At 44.0% G+C, this 17791-nt stretch overlaps 2 protein-coding genes across 6 annotated transcripts in view; both read left to right on the top strand.

The window, feature by feature from the left end:
• Window positions 1-5078, top strand: part of CNDP1 (carnosine dipeptidase 1) — a 38402-nt gene extending 33324 nt beyond the window's left edge. For all 3 annotated transcript variants that reach the window (XM_047086345.1, XM_047086344.1, XM_047086346.1), the window contains exons 11-12: window positions 2560-2707; window positions 2899-5078. In XM_047086345.1, coding sequence (XP_046942301.1) covers window positions 2560-2707; window positions 2899-2968 — 218 coding nt within the window. In that variant the 3' untranslated portion in view covers window positions 2969-5078. The remainder of the gene's footprint in view (window positions 1-2559; window positions 2708-2898) is intronic.
• A 5449-nt stretch (window positions 5079-10527) lies between these two features.
• The window catches only part of ZNF407 (zinc finger protein 407), a 459316-nt gene continuing 452052 nt past the window's right edge, over window positions 10528-17791 (top strand). For all 3 annotated transcript variants that reach the window (XM_047086264.1, XM_047086266.1, XM_047086267.1), the window contains exon 1: window positions 10528-10586. The gene's annotated coding sequence lies outside the window, so the exon portion shown is untranslated. The remainder of the gene's footprint in view (window positions 10587-17791) is intronic.

Here is a 17791-nt window from a genome sequence, read left to right as displayed (position 1 = left end):
GAGCCCAACATGAGGCTCTAGCTCACGAACTGTGAGATCATAACCTGTGCCGAAACCAAGAGTTGAACGCTTAACTGACTGAGCCCCCCAGGCTCCCCAGGATTCACTCTTCTTGGTCACAGGGAGGGGTGGGTTTTCATGGACTTAGGCCAGCACAAGGTGGAGAACAGGAAACGAGACCCACGACATGGAGGTAGGGCCTTCCCCAAGAGCCAGGCTCACCCTGGAGGGGTCTAACTGTGGGCCCATCCTCACGATATTTGGGTCTTCAAATTCCACTCTCTGTGAGGTCCACAGATGCAAACGGCTCCAAGGCCACGTGGGATTTCCACAGAGGTGCTTCCTGGGGATGAGATCATTGGACAAAGTTACCAAACACATAAACTCAGTTCCAGCCTATCTGACTCTAAAACCAGTGGTCTTTTTTTATTGCCACTCTGCTTGTCCAAGGGTAGAGAAGACAGCAGAGCTGTACTTGACATTTTCTCGCTGGTCCCTATTTTGATGGCACATACCTCAAGTCCTGGGCCGGATCGTGTGGTTGGTGAGCACGGGACACGTGCCTGGGCCCTGGCTGCCTGGGCGAGGAGAAGGAATACCTAGTCTCTTTGGCTTCTGACACTGCCCACAACTGCAAAGTAGGGGAATCTCTGAAAAGCAGGGGGATTTTCAGAGTCTCCCCAAAAGCCAAGTGGGAAAACACTGACACGTGTTTGTATGGACCTGTGGGCGTTATATCCTGGGAGAGGCCTCAGGCCAGTTCCCACAGTAGTCAGAGCTGAGCTGGACTCCGAGGTTCAGACCACCCGGGAACAGTGACACTTTACCAGGGTTATCCGTACCAAGGACAGGGACATTACAAATTAGAGGACAGGGGCGCCTGAGTGGCTCAGTTGGTTAAGGATCCGACTCTTGATTTCACCTCAGGTCATGATCTCACGACTGTGAGTTTGAGCCCTGCGTCCTATTCCACACTGGATGTGGAGCTGCTTGGGGTCCTCTTTTCGCTCTCCCTCCCTCTCGAAATAAATAAATAAAATGAAGGTCAATTCCTCTTTCACCACTGTCTATTTAAAAAATAGAGTAAAAGTAAAACCATAAAAATTAGAGGGCAGGTCTGAGGACAGTCTGAGACTTAGAGCCAGAGTTGTCTACGCAATCATTCCTGCTGCTCCGGCTGTCGCAGGGTGTTCCCACCAAACTGTGGAAACCAGGAAGAGAGAAAGAAGAGTCAGGGAGGTAAGTGCCCTGCCAGCTGAGGAGAGATGTGGGATTGAAATGTCCAGGTCAGCAGTAAAGACCTGAAATACTCTCGCAGGAACGCATAAGGCACCTTTTGGTTTATTTGTGTGTACAGCCAGTTCTCCTAGCAAAGTACATCACCTGGACTCACATTCACACCTCGCTCTGTGGATAAAGAACATGTGGCATGTTATCTTTTGTGTCTTTATTTTGCATCTCCCCTCCGTCACTGGCAACTTGTGCCCTAGCCTCGACGGTTTCAACTCATGTCTCTAGACCCTAGGATATCCATGAAAACTATTCCATGGGCTACCTTGACAGCTGAGCACAAAAACAACAACATTCAGGTGACAGTTGAATACAGCTATTTATTTATATATTGCTTATAAAACCAAAGAAGTCCCGCTTTCCAAATATTTAATTCATGAAGCAACCATAAAAGTAGGTACATTGTTTTGCAATACTCTTGCCAGAAATGCATGACCTCTTCCAATCATGAGAAAATATCAGACAGACCCAGATGAGGTTCCAAAACAACTGATCCGTACTCTTCAAGAGGGTCAAGGTCATGAAAGAGAAGGGAAGACTGAGAAAGTGTCACAGACCAGAGGAGAGTTAAGAAGCAGTTAGGATTCTGGATTGGATCCTGGAATAGAAAAAGGGAAAGATTGGTGAAATTCAAATAGGTCTGAATTGAGTGAATAATATTATTCCGATATTAATTTCTTATTCTTTATAACTTACTGATATAAGATGTTAACTGATACAAGATGTTAACATTACAGAAAGCAAAGTGAGGAACATATGGGAACTCTGTACTATTTTTGCAACTTCTCTATAAAATTTACAATTCAAAATAAAAATTTTATTTAAGAAGTTTTTCTTAAACATTTGTTCATTTTTGAGGGGGTGGGCAGAGAGAGAGAGGGGACAGAAGATCAGAAGCAGGCTCTGAGCTGACAGCAGAGAGCCCGATGTGGGGCTTGAACTCACAAACTGAGATCATGACCTGAGCTGAAGTTGGACGCTCAGCAGACTGAGCCACCCAGGTGCCCCTAAAAGGTTTTTTTTTGTTTTTTTTTCCCAAGTAAGTAATTGTAAAGAAGGCAACCATGGTTTTCTTCTTGCCTCTCGTGACTATTTTAGACTATAAACTGCATGATATCAAGAAGCTTACTTAACCCAGGCACCAAATTTGATGGTTAAATACAAAAGAAAAAGAAAAAAGAAGAGAGAAAGCAAACACTGCATTTGAGAAGATCGCTCGGGGTAGTGTTGTCATTATTTTATTCGAATGCCTTCTTTCCTGTGTTTCAGTATTTGGAACAGAGCCAGACATGACCCGGGATGGCTCAACCATACCGATTGCCAGAATATTCCAGGATATCATCCAAAAGAGTGTGATGATGCTCCCGCTGGGTGCTGTTGATGATGGGGAACACTCTCAGAATGAGAAAATCAACAGGTTAGCGGATTCCTCAGAGGGGCCAGTCCTTCACCACACAGACCCCAAGTCTCCACATGGTAACCCTCGGTCGTGCTACATACTGGCGATGGAATTTCCATCACCAAACCTTCCTATTTACATTGTAGGCTACTTTGCCCTGTCATTTGCATGGAAGTAACAATGTTTCTCTTTGTTTCTTCTTTTGTTAGGTGGAACTACATAGAAGGATCCAAGTTATTTGCTGCCTTTTTCCTGGAGATGGCTAAGCTTCATTTGTAATGACAGGAACCTTCCAGCTTAGAGCTGACCTACTGACAGATACCCTCTCCTGCAGCCCTGCATAGGGGTAGAATCTAAATATCCAGAGAATTTCCATCCAGGAAATAATGTCTTCCCTCCCATTTAAAATATCTTCCGACATTTGGGCCAGTAATAAAACATTTTAAAGGCACAGATATTGGAAATGGTGTACCATCCCAGTGGCACACCTTTCTGAAGTCACAGCTACCTGCAACATCTCCCTAAGGCCAGCTGTAGGAGCCCCGGGAGGAGACTCACTCTTTCCTTGGAGCACAAGGACAGTTCTTCCACTAGACTCTCCCTGGCACTTTGATGGGCCTGATCACTCCAGTGTGCTTTTAGGTTCTGGCGGTGCTCATGACATACTCATTCCGTGTTTCTATCACCCTTTCCTTTACCACACATTCCCTTTGTTAGTAAAACTGTTGGTCCCACCACTGGCTACCATGACTTCCCTGTGGGTTCATTTGTAGAGGAGTAACTAAAGTGTGATGCCCTCTTAACCTTTTGCTTCTCCTTCGTTTATTTTGCCTTGCTTCTTGGAAAGTTCTGAAACAGAAATGGTCAGTAGTTGTATCCTTATGCCATTTGGGATTCCCTTTGTGAAGATGAGTACTTTTTCTATTTCAAGGCTCTTTACCTTTTCTAGGATTCATGCCAACCAACCACCTCTCCTGCACCCTCTTCTTTCTTTCTACCCCATCCCCCCAGACATCCATGCACACGTAAAGTCACCACAGGAGAATCAATCCCGATAGAATTTCCCTCCCCCCGCTGGAATTTTACTCAGTGACTACATCTAAATTGCTCAAAGCTTTTAATAGCATGGGTTTTAGATAGAGAATGAATCTAATCAGCCCTGACATCAGTAACACATTCTAAATTTAAAGCCATCAGCTAATGCTGCATTTAGTAATCATTTTAGTTAACCGTCTTGTTTGCCTTGATTGCATTTGATGGTGTAAACAAACAAACAAAAAGAATGTAATTTTTCTACAGTTGAGTGTATATAAACAAATCAATTCAATCTTTATAAATTCATTACTTAAATGACATTAATGGAGAAGAATTTAAGAGTTTATTAAGAATGTTTCTCCTAGGATTCCAAATAAAATCAAAGCATAATACATTTAATCTCTTTGTGGGTTTTTGAAATACAAGTTTTAAAAGTTGCAGCATCATTATCTAAAAGGGCTGCACCATAGGCTAATGATTCAGCTTCTCGTCATAGAAATGGGACACCACACGAGGTGTCAGCTTCATGGGGGCATCTATATGAATGATCTGCTTTTCTTCTGATGGTAGCGAACATCGATTCCTATTTGTTGAGTATGGACAGGTGTTTGATACACTTTATTGTTAAGCTTGGTTCATGCTTGCCAGATTATGTTGAATCATGTGACGTTTTGGATTTTGCAGGGCCTACCTGATGTATTTGGCAGAGTTCCCAAGAACGAATTGCAAGAGGTGTAGGACACCAATTTATATTATTAAAAGGGTATTCATATTAGTCAACGAACAAAAGCTGGCTGTAAAGTAAATTCAAGCACTTCTGAGCAATGTAACATCACTCAGTGTATTGGCCTGGAAACCTGTGTGAGTGTGCGTTGCATGGTGCGAGAGCCTTGTCGGTGACACGTTTTCTGCACTTGCAGCTGGAGGGGGGCAGTGGGTCAAGGGCACATCAAGGGACTTGATGTGGGCCTCTTCTCCCTCCACATGCTCACTCCACTACATCCTTTTGTCAGTCTCTGTTAGCCCGATGCCTGGGACTCCCAGCACAGCTCTACTCAGCCACCTTTTCTGAGAACTGGACCCCTGATCTTCCTGCAGATTTCATATCTGAAACTTGACTCATCCAAAACGGAAACTCTTGCCCATCCTCCCAAACCTGTTTCACCTCTAGTGTTCCCTGACTTGGTACACGGACTATTGGAATCCTAAACCTTCTTTGACACTTCTATTTCAGATCCAATTCAATATCAAAACCAGGTGACTCCATTATTCAAAAGCCACCACTTCCTTCCATTTCCACTGTCACATCCAATGGCCTGAAAGCCAAATCCTGTGTAGCTTGCTTATGGCAGAAGCCCTCACCCAATCTCTCTGCCTAAATGGCAGTCCTCTTCCACGTACGTGTCACACTGCAGTGTGCATGACCCAGTGGAGTGCACTGCACACAGAAAATGCTCAGTATTGCTTGCTGAAATCTTCCTCTTAATTTTGCAGTTGCATTTTTGGAGTGTCTTCTGGTAGGTCTGCTGTCTCCTGCATGGACTTCTATCTTTATCCTCTTCCTCTCATGTTCTTCCTAGTTGGAATTGTCTTGGGAGTAGCCAGTACTGGGGAAAAGTACATACAACAAGTCATGCTGAGGTGCCAGTGACTGATAATGGCTCACATGTATACCGCTGGGCAGCACTTGTGTCTTCACAAGGATCATGCCTTAATTCAGAGGCCACAAAACAGCAACCTGTGGCTCAAGGCTCCATTCACTCTGTTTCATGTGGCCTTTGCAGTGTCCTAAGTATTTCTGAATTGGACGCCAGCATTGCAGAATCAGTGGACTGATTCGCACAAATTTCTCTTGAGCAACTACAAGATTGGGCGACACTGATCTGTTCCCACAGGTTGATGAGCCAGTTGAGCTGAGAAGTTGTGCTAAGCACAGTGCCTGGCCCATAATTTGTGCTCAACAAATTTCTTAGAAGTGGAAAAAGAAGGAGGTTCACAAAAGAAGATAATGCTATTCAATTTGGTTTCTCACTTACTTTCACTTTGTAACATCCACTTTATATTTTCTGGAGCTTGTAACACTCAAGAAAGCTCATCTTCCTCTTAACTACGCTGTAAAGAACTTTCCTCTATAGGAAGCAAGCTCTGGGAGGCAGAGGCTGGGTTGGGTATATTCTATATTTTGCTCAGCCATCCAAAGGCTCAAACAATTGATGAAGTGCGAAGAGAAATACAGGAGATTTTCTGAAGCGAAGTGATGTATTCTTTCTTTTCCAGCATGATGTGGAAGAGCACAGATGGTAGGTGTAATGACTATAATTTCTTAACAGTTATGATAAATAAATAAATGCTTCTGAGCTTTTTTAGCTTGAGTAGATTGAAGAGAAAAAAGTTCTCATTGCATGGAAAAATTTTATTTAAAAACATTATGCTGTATAATTTCTTATCCAGAATGAAAAAAGATGTCAGAAAAATTATGCCTTCGACTATGATAGAAAATGTGAAGTTTGAAATCATCTCACCTCCCACATTGAAATTCACCAAAACAGCATTCAAAGAGAACGTAGATTTAAAATTCTAGTGTGGGTGGTTAAGTGTTCATAGCACATTCTTACTGTTATTGTAGGTAGGCATTTAAAAGTAATGGAAGTACATGTTAATTTAAAGGAAATTAGAACTTTAAATGTCACTGTTAAATTCATCTTCAAAAATAGTCACCAAAAATGACCAATGCTTTCTTTCAAATTTTGAATAATTAGAATCGAATAAGCGAGGCCATCTAAACTGTATTTAAAACTCACTTGAGGAGCCAGAAGGCAGAGCCCAGGGTTACTACATTAGGACACAATAAGAGGAGGGAGGTTCTGGAAAGAAGAGTCACATAAGGAAAAACACCAAATTCTGCATACTCTGCCTAAATTGCCAGATGACCTCTGAACTAAGCCTGTGTGAGGCAGATTAAAGCATCCCAGCTAAGGCTGAGGGAACTGAATTAGATTTCAGTTGCCACCACAACAAGGGAGACAAAGTATGGAGTATGAATACAGTCAGAATAACTAACTGCCTATTAAAACTCTATCAACCACAAACAACCTCTTCAGAGGAAAGTAACTAAATTCAGAATAGCTACATTAGTTAAATGTCTAGGATACAACTCAAAATTACTAGACATTTAAGAAACAGGAAAACATGACCTCTAATGAAGAAAAAAGAAAATTAATGATGCTTAATCCCAAAATCATTTATATATTGGAATTAGCAGACAAAATGTCAAAGCAGCTATTATAGCTTTGCTCAAAGACATAAAAGAAAATATGCTTTTAATAAGTAAACAAATAGGAAATTTCATCAGAGAAATAGAAATGGTGAGACAACTGAATAGAAGTTTTAGAACTAAAAGATGCAATATCTGAAATAAAATCATTAGCAGTTTTATTTTTTTTTATTTTTAAAAAAAAAATTTTTTTTTTCAACGTTTATTTATTTTTGGGACAGAGAGAGACAAAGCATGAACGGGGGAGGGGCAGAGAGAGAGGGAGACACAGAATCAGAAACAGGCTCCGAGCCATCAGCCCAGAGCCTGACGCGGGGCTCGAACTCACGGAGTGCGAGATCGTGACCTGGCTGAAGTCGGACACTTAACCGACTGCGCCACCCAGGCGCCCCTAGCAGTTTTAACAGATGATTTGAGATAACAGAAGAAGGGAACATAGAACACAGATGAATAGAAATTATTTAATCTGAAGAACTGAGAGAAAAAAAAATGAAAACAAAACAAAAAAGGACAAAGCCTCAGTGAATTGTATATAATGTCGACGTGTATATATATTTGATTGGAGTTCAGGAGAAAAAGACAATGGGGAACAAAAATATTTGGAGAAATAATGCCCCCCAATTTTCCAAACATGGTAAACTTACAGATGTTAAAAGCTCAGAAAACACCAAGCTGGTTAAGTATGAAGAAAAATCAGGGCTAGGCACATCATAATCAAACTGCTAAAAGCCAAAAATTAAGAGAAAAATTTGAAAGTAGCCAGAGAAAAATGACAAATTACATATAGGGAAACATAAAAGAAAAGTTCTGAATGATCTCTGCTCCATCAGAAACAAATGGAGGCCAAAAGATATGGAAAGATATCTTTAATAAACATTTCTTGTGGGCAGCACATGGGGCTAAGATATTCTTTTTTATCCATTCTGGCAATTCATCTGTAACCTTTTGCAAATCCCTTAAATTATATAATGCAGGAGGACAATAAAAAATAGGTGCAAAAATATGAATAAGATCTGGTTATTTTTTTTAATGTTTATTTTTGAGAGACAGATATTCACTTCTAAATGAATGGGGGAGGGGCAGAGAGAAAGGGAGACAGGATCCGAAGCAGGTCCAGGCTCTGAGCTGTCAGCACAGAGCCTGACATGGGACCCACAACCTGAGAGATCATGACCTGAGCCAAAGTTGGCTGCTTAACCAACTGAGCCACCCAGGCGCCCCAAGGTCTGATTATTAGATAAGAGCATTGTATCAGCATTAATTTCTTGATTTTGATAATTGTATTGCTACCTCAGAGACTACCCATGTTCTTAGGACATGTACACTGACATGTAAGGTTAAAAGGGCATCTTGTTCGCAATGTATTTTCAAATGGTTCTGAACAAAATATGCATAAACCAATGAAGCAAATATGACAAATGCTGATAATTACAGAATCTGGTTGGAGGAGACATGGGAATTTTTTTGTACTTCTAACTCTGAAAACCAGACATTATAATGCAAAAAGAAATGAGGTCAGAAATTAAATGTTCTCCAAATTCTAGTTGAGTGTGAATGATAAGCTTGTAGGAAGGAAATAAAATCCATTATTCTTGCTTTTTTTTTTTTTTTTTTAAGTTAGGGAAAACACACACATCATCAAAAATTTCCACGAGGAAAATGAGGTCCAACTGACTTTCTCAAGGTCACTTTATGATGTAAAAGTCCGGTTTCAGCAACATAATGGATGAAACTGAAGATGAACTCAGATTTTATTTCAATGCTCAAGGGTGAAAGATAACACATTAACTATATCTCCCAGGTAAGAAAGGTAGCAAGACCAATCACCCAAAGACCCAAAAGGATGCCTAATCCATATGGAGAACTGCACTACTGCTACCATTCAGAGACCTGTGACCATGTCATACAAGACTAACACTGTCAAAACAGATATTTAGAAGGTTATATTAACAAGTACTACATTTTCAAGTAAATTCTAAGTAATTTTCACGTGAACTCTTTGGAGACAGAATCTAGCTTTTTACTTATCTTTTACCAGTAATATTTTCATTGTTTTCACCTGTAAATGTTGGTTAATGGCACAAACATAACATTGACAGGCTAGCCACCTGTTCTAATTGTTTTCCATGTATTTCTCTGGAACTTTTAATGCATTATTACTAAACGGAGTCGGCATGGTAGGCTGGAAAAGGCTGACTGGAGTTCAAAGCTGAATCCCACCTTTACTAGTGGCCAGATCTTGGAATGGTTATTTGACTATTTCAACCTGCATTATCCTACCTGCTGTGAAACACAGACGTGAGAACTCACATGGATTCCAATGGGAATTTGATCAGATACCACCGATGAAAATTATTCTAAACAAATATGAAAAGTTGTCATCACCTGAATAGTTGCATTTTTTAAAAAATAATTGCGTGGACTTGACCTTGAGAGATGATTTGTTTTAGAAAGCCTTAGCACTATTACCGTAAGGCAATAATTTTAAAATCCCGTTTGCCTAAAATTATCTTTATAAATACAAACCGATTATTTCACAGATTTTCCTAGCCAACCTGACCCCAGACGGGGTGTCTGTCACTGAACTTTTCAAGCTGTGGTTTTCCTTGCTAGACTTTGGGTTTCCAAAGAAAAGGTTGTGAAGTGTAGGTCCGGGTAGGCTCCTGCCTTGGGCCCTGCCGTTAACATTTACGAAATCAGCCCGTACGGGGACGTTTTAAACACCGAGTACTTCGCAGCTTTTACAGCCAAACCGGCGAACCACCACCTGCGGCTTCCCTGCCTCCCTGCTAGGGTCAGGATTCGGTTCGAGGCTTCCCAGGGCCTTGACTCCGAGGGTCCCTTGCTGGAATCACCCGAGTGGGTCTCCTCGCACTCTGGAGCTGCGCAGGCGCCTGCCATAGCACAAAACCCTCGCCCTTTCGGATGAGGGCTCAGAGGCGCCGGGCGCCCGCCGCCCCGTCCAGGCCGGGGATAGCCAGCCGCTGGTCGCCGGCCGGCGCAGGCCTCTGCGGTCCCTGGAAGGCCCAGGCCGCGTCCTTCTCCCGCGCCGCCCTCAGGGCACTTCATAGCCTTCGGGCGCCGGGGCGGAGTGGGGAGTAAGGGGGTAGGGAGGAGCCAGGACCGCCAGGGAGGCGCCCGCTCCGGGACCCTTTGGAAATCCCAAGGGGTGGGGGCCCTCCTGCTCGGACAGCGCCAGCTTTCCAGGCTGACACACATCTCCCCTGGTTTAGATTGACTCCGTGGGCCTTCCGTCTTCCTCTCTGGGGGGAAGGGCGGGACTTCCGGCCTCATTTCTCAGTGGCTTCCGGTAAGAGCTGATGGACTGAAAACAAGGCGGCACAGGGGCTCTGCGGGCCACTCGGGGCAGAAACAGGGAACCCGGTGTGGGTTTCTCTAAACCAGGTCCGAGATTCTGTTTTTTGGACGTGGTGTTCGGCGCTCGGTCCACGACGGAGTCGACCTGGGAACCGCCGGAAGTCGCTCAAAGGAGAGACAGGAAGTCCCTCCTCTTCCTCCCAGAGGGAAGACGGTGAGCCGGAGGAGTCAGTCAGAGGGGCGAGCAGGAGCGATCCCGTCGGCAAACAGGTAAGTTATTCTCTGGCCGGGGCGGGGGGTTTGGAGGCGGGGACCGTCCAGCGTCAGCGCGGGGCCTGGGGGCGGTGGCTTGAGGGCCCGGGCCCGGGCGGCCGGGCGCCGGGAGCCCCGCCAGAGCCCTTCGCTCTTCCTCCTCCCCCCTCCCCCCGCCTCCGCCCCTCCCCGCTCGCCGGTCCCTCCCGACGCCGCCCAGCCTCGCCCGGCACACGCCCGCTGCCCGCGGCCCGGCCGCCGCCCGGCCTCCGCTCCCGCCCTCCCCCGCTCGCTGCGCGGCAGCCTGCGGCCGGGCTCGCGCGGCCAGCGGGGCCCCGGCTTCCCCGCGGGGCTGGCTGTCAGCAGCCTTGCACGCAGCGGGGCGTTCCTTACCGCCCGGCTCTCTCCGGGTGAAACAGCTGCCCCGGCGCGGAGCTGCGGAGGTGTGGGTCTCTAGTCCCGGCCGTGGTTTCCTCCGCCGCCCGCCCACCGCCGGTCACCCCCCAGAGGCACTGGAGGCGCCGCTGCCACCCGCGCCTCCTTCCGTTAAGGACGCTGGTGCGGTCGGCGGCCCCTGACGCTGGCGACCGAGTGCTGAGCGAGTGCAGGTGGAGGGTCCAGGCCGCCCAGGTTCAGCCGCTCTCAGCACCGGGGCGGGGGGACCCGGGGCTGCGGCGCACCAATGTCTGCAGCAGTGGCTTTTGCCCCGGTAGATTCCCACCTCTTCTTAGCCATAGAGCACGTCCTGAGTGCGCTTGCCCGCTTTCTGGAGATTAGTCTGGTGGAGGTGGGTCCTGGAGCTGCTGACCCCTGTCGGTTGTGTTGAGTTTGAGTAGCCCTTTTACTTCTTGGGGGAGTTCAGGAACGCGAAGGGCATCTTGGCAAGGTTGGCATCCATTGACACACGTGTAGGATTTCTTTATTTTATAGATAATCATAACCCTAATGGCGACTGAGTTACAACCTTACGGCCAGTGCTGGTGGACTTAGTTACAGCATGCACCTGTTTTGCGGTGAAGGGTGAGTCCAGTTGGAACACCCGTAAAGGGAAGAGCACTAATACGTATTGATGAGAACATCATTAGGAGAGCTTATTTGATGTATACTCTATAAACTTCGCTTAGCACCGCAGTCTTCTAGAGTAGCAATTGTTATTCCCTTTGTTAACTACCAGTTAAAAGCCAGATTAAATAATGTGACCAAAGTTAACGTCAGAATTCAAATCTCGGGTGTTTGGTAGTCGTTCTTTCTCAAGTTTGTCACACTCGAGATTAGGAACTCCCGTTGGCTCTCCAGTAGCTGATGTCTTCTCGCACATTTGGTAAGGCAAGTGTGATTATTGCTGAAAACAGTTGCTACTGGTGTCTTTTTTAAAAACCTTATTTTGGCATAATTTCAGATGTACAGAAAACCCGTAAGACGGGATAGAGAGTTCCACTGGTATTCAGTAAAGTGGCTTCCCCTCAGCCAATACTGGTTCCCGCTTTTTTCCAGACACTGCTCTAGCTGCTGGAGTTATAATACACTGCCTCAGAGGGTTTCAGGATCTGGTTGGGGAGACAACAGAAACAAATACAGTGCCTTTTGCCAACTGCTAACATGGAGATATGGGAGCATAGAGCAAATGGTCTGATTCTACCTGCCTGCCAGGGAGGGGTCAGAGCTTGCAGCTTACAGTGAGTTAGGTCTCGAGGATTAGTAGGTATTCACTTGCTCCATGGGACATTTGTCCCAACATTGACTCTAATAGGTTTGTGTTGTTAGGGGAGAATTCTCTAACCTTCATAAAACAGAGTCTCTTCCTCCTCTTTCCCATATTTCAAAGAAGAGATTGGTATCATGGGGGTCACAGGTATCACAGTTGTGAGAAGAATCCCACTTCATAAATCCATGAGTAGGATAAGAAATTAAACTGTGTTTCTTATGCAGCAGTGAAAATGTCTAGACCTATAAATTTTAAAATTCTTTGTTTTCAAACTTATTAAATACTTCTTGTCTGATCACAAGTGTTCTTTTTTTTTTAATTTTTTTTTATTTTTATTTTTTGAGAGGGAGCACAAGTGGGAGTGGGGCAGAGAGAGACACACACACACACACACAGAGTCTGCTGGCTCTAGGCTCCAAGCTGTGAGCAGTAAGTCTCCTGTGGGGCTCAAACCAGCAAACTACGAGATCATGACCTGAGCCAAAGTTGGACGCTTAACCGACAGCCACCCAGGTGCCCCAGATCCCACATGTTCTTTATGCACAGACAGGGACACAGTTGCTCTGAACTATAACCTGGTGCGTGAGATCCCACGCCAGACATTTGAGTGAGTGTCATAGCTTGGCTGCTGTAACAAAATACGATAGCCTGGGGGACTGAAGCCACAGACATTTACGCCTCGCAGCTCTGCCCAGGATTGTGATGCTGGTTCCTGATGAGGACTCTTCTTGGCTTACAGAAGGCAACTTTCTTGGTGTGTTCTCACATGGCAGAGAGCGAGAGAACTCTAGTCTCTCTTCTTTCCTTTTTTTTTTAAACAGATTTTCTTTTTGAAAGTTTATTTATTTTGAGAGAGCGCGCATGCACAAGCAGGGGAGGGGCAGAGAGAGTGGGAGAGAGAGGATCCTGTGCCAACTCTGTGATGTCAATACGGAGCCTGACATGGGGCTCAAACCCATGAACCGTGAGATCATGACCTGAGCCTAGATCAAGAGTCGGATGCTCAACCAACTGAGCCACCCGGGTGCCCTGCTCTTGATTCCTTTTGGAGACCCTACCCTCATGAACTCATTTCAATTAAATTACCTCTCAAAGGCCACACCATCACATTGGGGATTAGGGATTCAACATATGAATTATGCAGGACGTAATTCAGTCTACAGTAGATGGGTTTCCTAGAGACATTGTCATTATGTGGGATTCCTCCTACACACACCTGACATAGAACTAAATACGAAACCTTAGAATCAGCATTTCCGTAGCTTTGGTTAATGCAAATGTAATTTTATCTAAATAAGTTATTTTAGACAGATACGGTTCAGAGACCAGTTGAGGAAAAGAAGACATTTTCACTGTTTCTTTCTAATGAAAAAGAGATAGGTGGTGAAATGCTGTGGTGGTCTTTTCGTTTTAGGCTTTAGAGGAATGAATATTTTCCTAGATTGATCAAATCTGGGTGTAAGGACTGTGGCAGTGATCTGTTCCAGTTCCCTCCTTGTTTTGTAAGGAGGCTGAGCCCCCACAGAGGCTGAGTAATCTTTCTCAGAGGTTAGTGAGAGAACAGGGATTAGAGTCAGGCTTCCTGATTTACAGGCTAGTCTTTCTGCTTCCATCATTGGTTCTCAAACTTAGGGTGCATCAGAGCCACTTGGGGAGCTTTGTGAAAAAACGCGCTGAGCATCCCCTCCGGAGGCTCTGATTTGGCAGGTCTGGATTGGGGCTGATAATTTGCATTGTGACAAATTCCTCCTGGGCTCTGGGGTCACACTTTGGGAACCCTGGTCTTCTACGATGTTGCCTTTGATCTCTTACAAGAAGAGACTAAGTAAACTCCATGGGTTTATACCAGTATAATCTTTTCCCTGGTACTCAGAGAGTCAGGTTCCTTAATTTTGTGCTATAAACAGCAATGCACCAAAACCATAGTGATTAAATGGGGGAAAAAAAGGACTAGAAATATGGCATTTCTCAGAGAGTCATTTTGACATTTTCAGGGATAATTTTTGGACTTAACTCTAGAGGTCAAAACCACTTACTGCTGAAGGGAATATATGTGAAGTGTGAGGGCCCTCCCTCTTCACAACATTTGCACTAAAAAGGGTGTCAGGATTAATTGCTAGATTGTGTAGGATTGAAAAATTACTTCCAGTTTTGTTACTCAATGCTTTTCTCTGTAGTGTTCTAAAATGTTCATTTCTTATATATCAAAATCTTATCAGGCTCTAGCACAGTTACATGCCCATGAATGAAAGTTGAATTAAACAAACATTAAGGGAGAAAATAAAGTAGGTCATTTATCTGGAGAGATTTCAGTTCCCTAGGAAAGTTACTGTACTCACTACATTATCCCAGCTATAAGCTTTTATGAAATAATTACATTTCATTCCAATTTAGGCCTTATTTGGAATTACTGGGATTGTTTTAGCACAATTTTGGAGGATGTAGCCTATCTTTATGTTACATTTAATCAGTGATCCCTCTCATACCTTTGTAGTATTCAGTTGCAATGATTTGTTAACACTTTATACTTTGAAATAACTTTAGAATTATAAAAAAATTGCAAAAATAGTTCAAAGAGTTCCTGTAGACTTTCAACCAACATCCCCTCGTTAACATCTTATGCATCCATGGTGCAGTTATGAGAACCAGACACATGATAACATTATTATTTGAGTTTCACCACGGATGTCCTTTTTCTGGTCCAGGATCCAATCCAGTGTCCCACGTTGCATTAAGGTATTCTGTCTCTTTAGTCTCTTCCAGAATGTGACAGTTCCTTTTGGGTTTCTTTATTTTTCATTACCTTTATACATTTGAAGAGTGCTGATCAGTTATTTTGTAGAATGTCCCTCAGTTTGGATTTGTCTGATGTCCTTTCATGATTAAATTGAGGGTTAAGCATTTTGGCAGGAATACCACAGTGGAGAAGTTGTGCCCTGCTCAGTCTCATATTGGGACATACGTGATATAGATACGTCTTGCTACTGATGAGTGTTAATTTTGATTTCTTGGTTGGGGTAGTGTGTGATATCTGTGCTCTAAATTAAAAAATTTTCCCTTTGTAATTAATGAGTTTCATAACTTTACCGATTTTTGGTGCAGCAGATTAAAAGGAATGAACATATAATGTCAGAATCCTTTGAGCCTATCCCCAATTGTGAGATGTTTCTTATCATGAGAGGCTTAGACACAAACATAACAGGATAAGGGAAAAGTGTAGGCTCTTGGAAGAATGGTTATTTGCTCAAGAACTGGTACTTGATCTTGGTCAATCTCAGTTTTGAATTGGCAGGAATGGAAGCTGTTTGTCCCAACTCTTTTGCTGTGGTTCTGCAGTGTCTCACATTTGTTTTCCAGCGTGTGACTTTCTGTAATGACACTGCATTTCTTAAAATTCTCCCTAGAGTCTTTTTGTAGAAGATAGATGCACTTCATTCATCACAAGGCATTTGCTCTAAGTGTGCTCTCCTCACCAGCACTGGCTGGTCCGTGGAGCCAGGTGCATGTGTTCTCTTTGTGTGCCACGGTGAGATGCTGGACGGGTTACACCCCCCCGCCCCCCCCAAGGTACTTGAGAAATATTTATGAATAAATGAGTAGTTATATGTGTATTTTGTTAACTGCTCTTGTAAGTTACCAGAGTATTGCGGATAACTTTTCACATTGACACAGCTGTGTAATCTGCAGCGTTCCAGGATGTGGACATACCACAGCAGCCTCTTTAGCTCATCTTGCATCATTTGATATTAGTGTGTTTATAAGTTTTGTATTATAAAGAGCTTCATGGTAAATATCCTTAAATATGTACTTTGTCCAGTTATTTCCTTAAATAAATTCTGTAGAGAGTCATTGATAGCCTAAAGAAGACACCTGTTGTAAGGCTATGTATATATAAACGCACATATATATATAGGGTGTGTGCGTGTGTAGAGAGAGAGCGAGCGAGTGAGTGAGCGCAAAATTACGCTCTAGAAAGTGTAGGGGCGCCTTTGTGGCGCAGTCGGTTGAGCGTCCGACTTCAGCCAGGTCACGATCTCACGGCCCGTGAGTTCGAGCCCCGCGTCGGGCTCTGGGCTGATGGCTCAGAGCCTGGAGCCTGTTTCTGATTCTGTGTCTCCCTCTCTCTCTGCCCCTCGCCCGTTCATGCTCTGTCTCTCTCTGTCCCAAAAATAAATAAACGTTGGAAAAAAAAAAAAAAAAAAGAAAGTGTATAGATTTATATCCCAACCAGTACTATTGAGAATGACAATTTTCTTACACTTTTTCAACAATGCTTAATTCTCATATTTTTAGAAAGAGACTACATTGAGTTCTTTTGAGATTTTTAAAGATTGTTCCTGCAGTGTGGTGGGTTCAGGATCATAGTCTAATTTGCTAATAACTTTCCGTATTTTCAGATTTTTGTTTGCGTCAGCGAGAGAGCAGAATAAACCCAGTGGAGGAGTGTTAACACCTAATCAGTATTTCACTTGAGGCACTTCTTGTATCCTCCTGAAGGTTATAGTTGGCTGTGTCTGTTGGCCTTTACCAAACAGGAAACTTCCTAAGAGTGGGATACATTTCTAAATCACATTATTCACAAAAATCAGCTACAGGTCAATTAAAGCCTTAAATACAGAAGGCAAAACTGTGAAACTTGGAGAAGAGAAGGTAGGACAACAGTTGTATGACTCTGATATAGGGAAGACATTCTAAAAATCACAGAAGGTGCAAAGCGTAGAGGATGGGGAATGTTTGACAATATTAATATTGACAACTTGTGTTTATTAAAATAAGCCATCAAGAAAGTGAACAGACAAGTCACAAGTGACAATAGTTATGTTCAGTACAGGTTACTGATAAAAAGATTAGTATCAGCAAATCAGTAATAACAGTAGAAAAATGAGCAAAGGCCCCCATTGGCATCCCCAAAAGAGGAAACCCAATGCAGAGGTTTTCAACTTGATTAGTAGCTAAGGAGGGGCAAATTAAGACCAAAATGGTGTATAGTTTCATCCACATTAGGTTGGCAGCCACGTGCAAATCTGGCAATGTCTGTTGTTTGGGAGGTAAGGAACAACTGGAGTGCTTACGCACAACCGGTGGGAGTGTGAATTGATACAATAACTTTGGGGTTTTCTAGTAAAGTTAGAGATGCGTGTGCCCTTTGACCCAGGAATTCCATTCCTGGGTCTTTATCCCAGTGCAGTGCTTCTAAATTGTGTTCCCGGTATGTCACGGGAACTTGGTAGGCAGATTGGGGCCTCACCCTAGACCTACTGAATCCGACTTTGGGGATGGGCCAGCTTAACAAGCTCTTCGGGTGACTGAGTGCATGCTCAAGTTGGCAGCCCACTGCCCTGGAGAAAGTCATGTACCTGCGTGCTGGGCAGCACGGAAAAGCACGCCTGCAGTTGTGCCAGTCAGAGGAAAAAGCTGGACCAGCGTCCCTCACGGGAGAGTGGTTAAATTCTGTTACATTTCCACAGTGAAGGACTATGCAGTGCTGGGAGTGAATGGGTCTTAGATACATGCATGC

Source organism: Lynx rufus, unplaced genomic scaffold (assembly GCF_022079265.1).
Source record: "Lynx rufus isolate CCGP_SWC_20201006 ecotype Redwood Valley unplaced genomic scaffold, mLynRuf1.p SCAF_20, whole genome shotgun sequence".
Taxonomy (NCBI): domain Eukaryota; kingdom Metazoa; phylum Chordata; class Mammalia; order Carnivora; family Felidae; genus Lynx; species Lynx rufus.
Note: the sequence above shows the minus strand (reverse complement) of the source record. Positions and strands in the feature narration are given on the sequence as shown.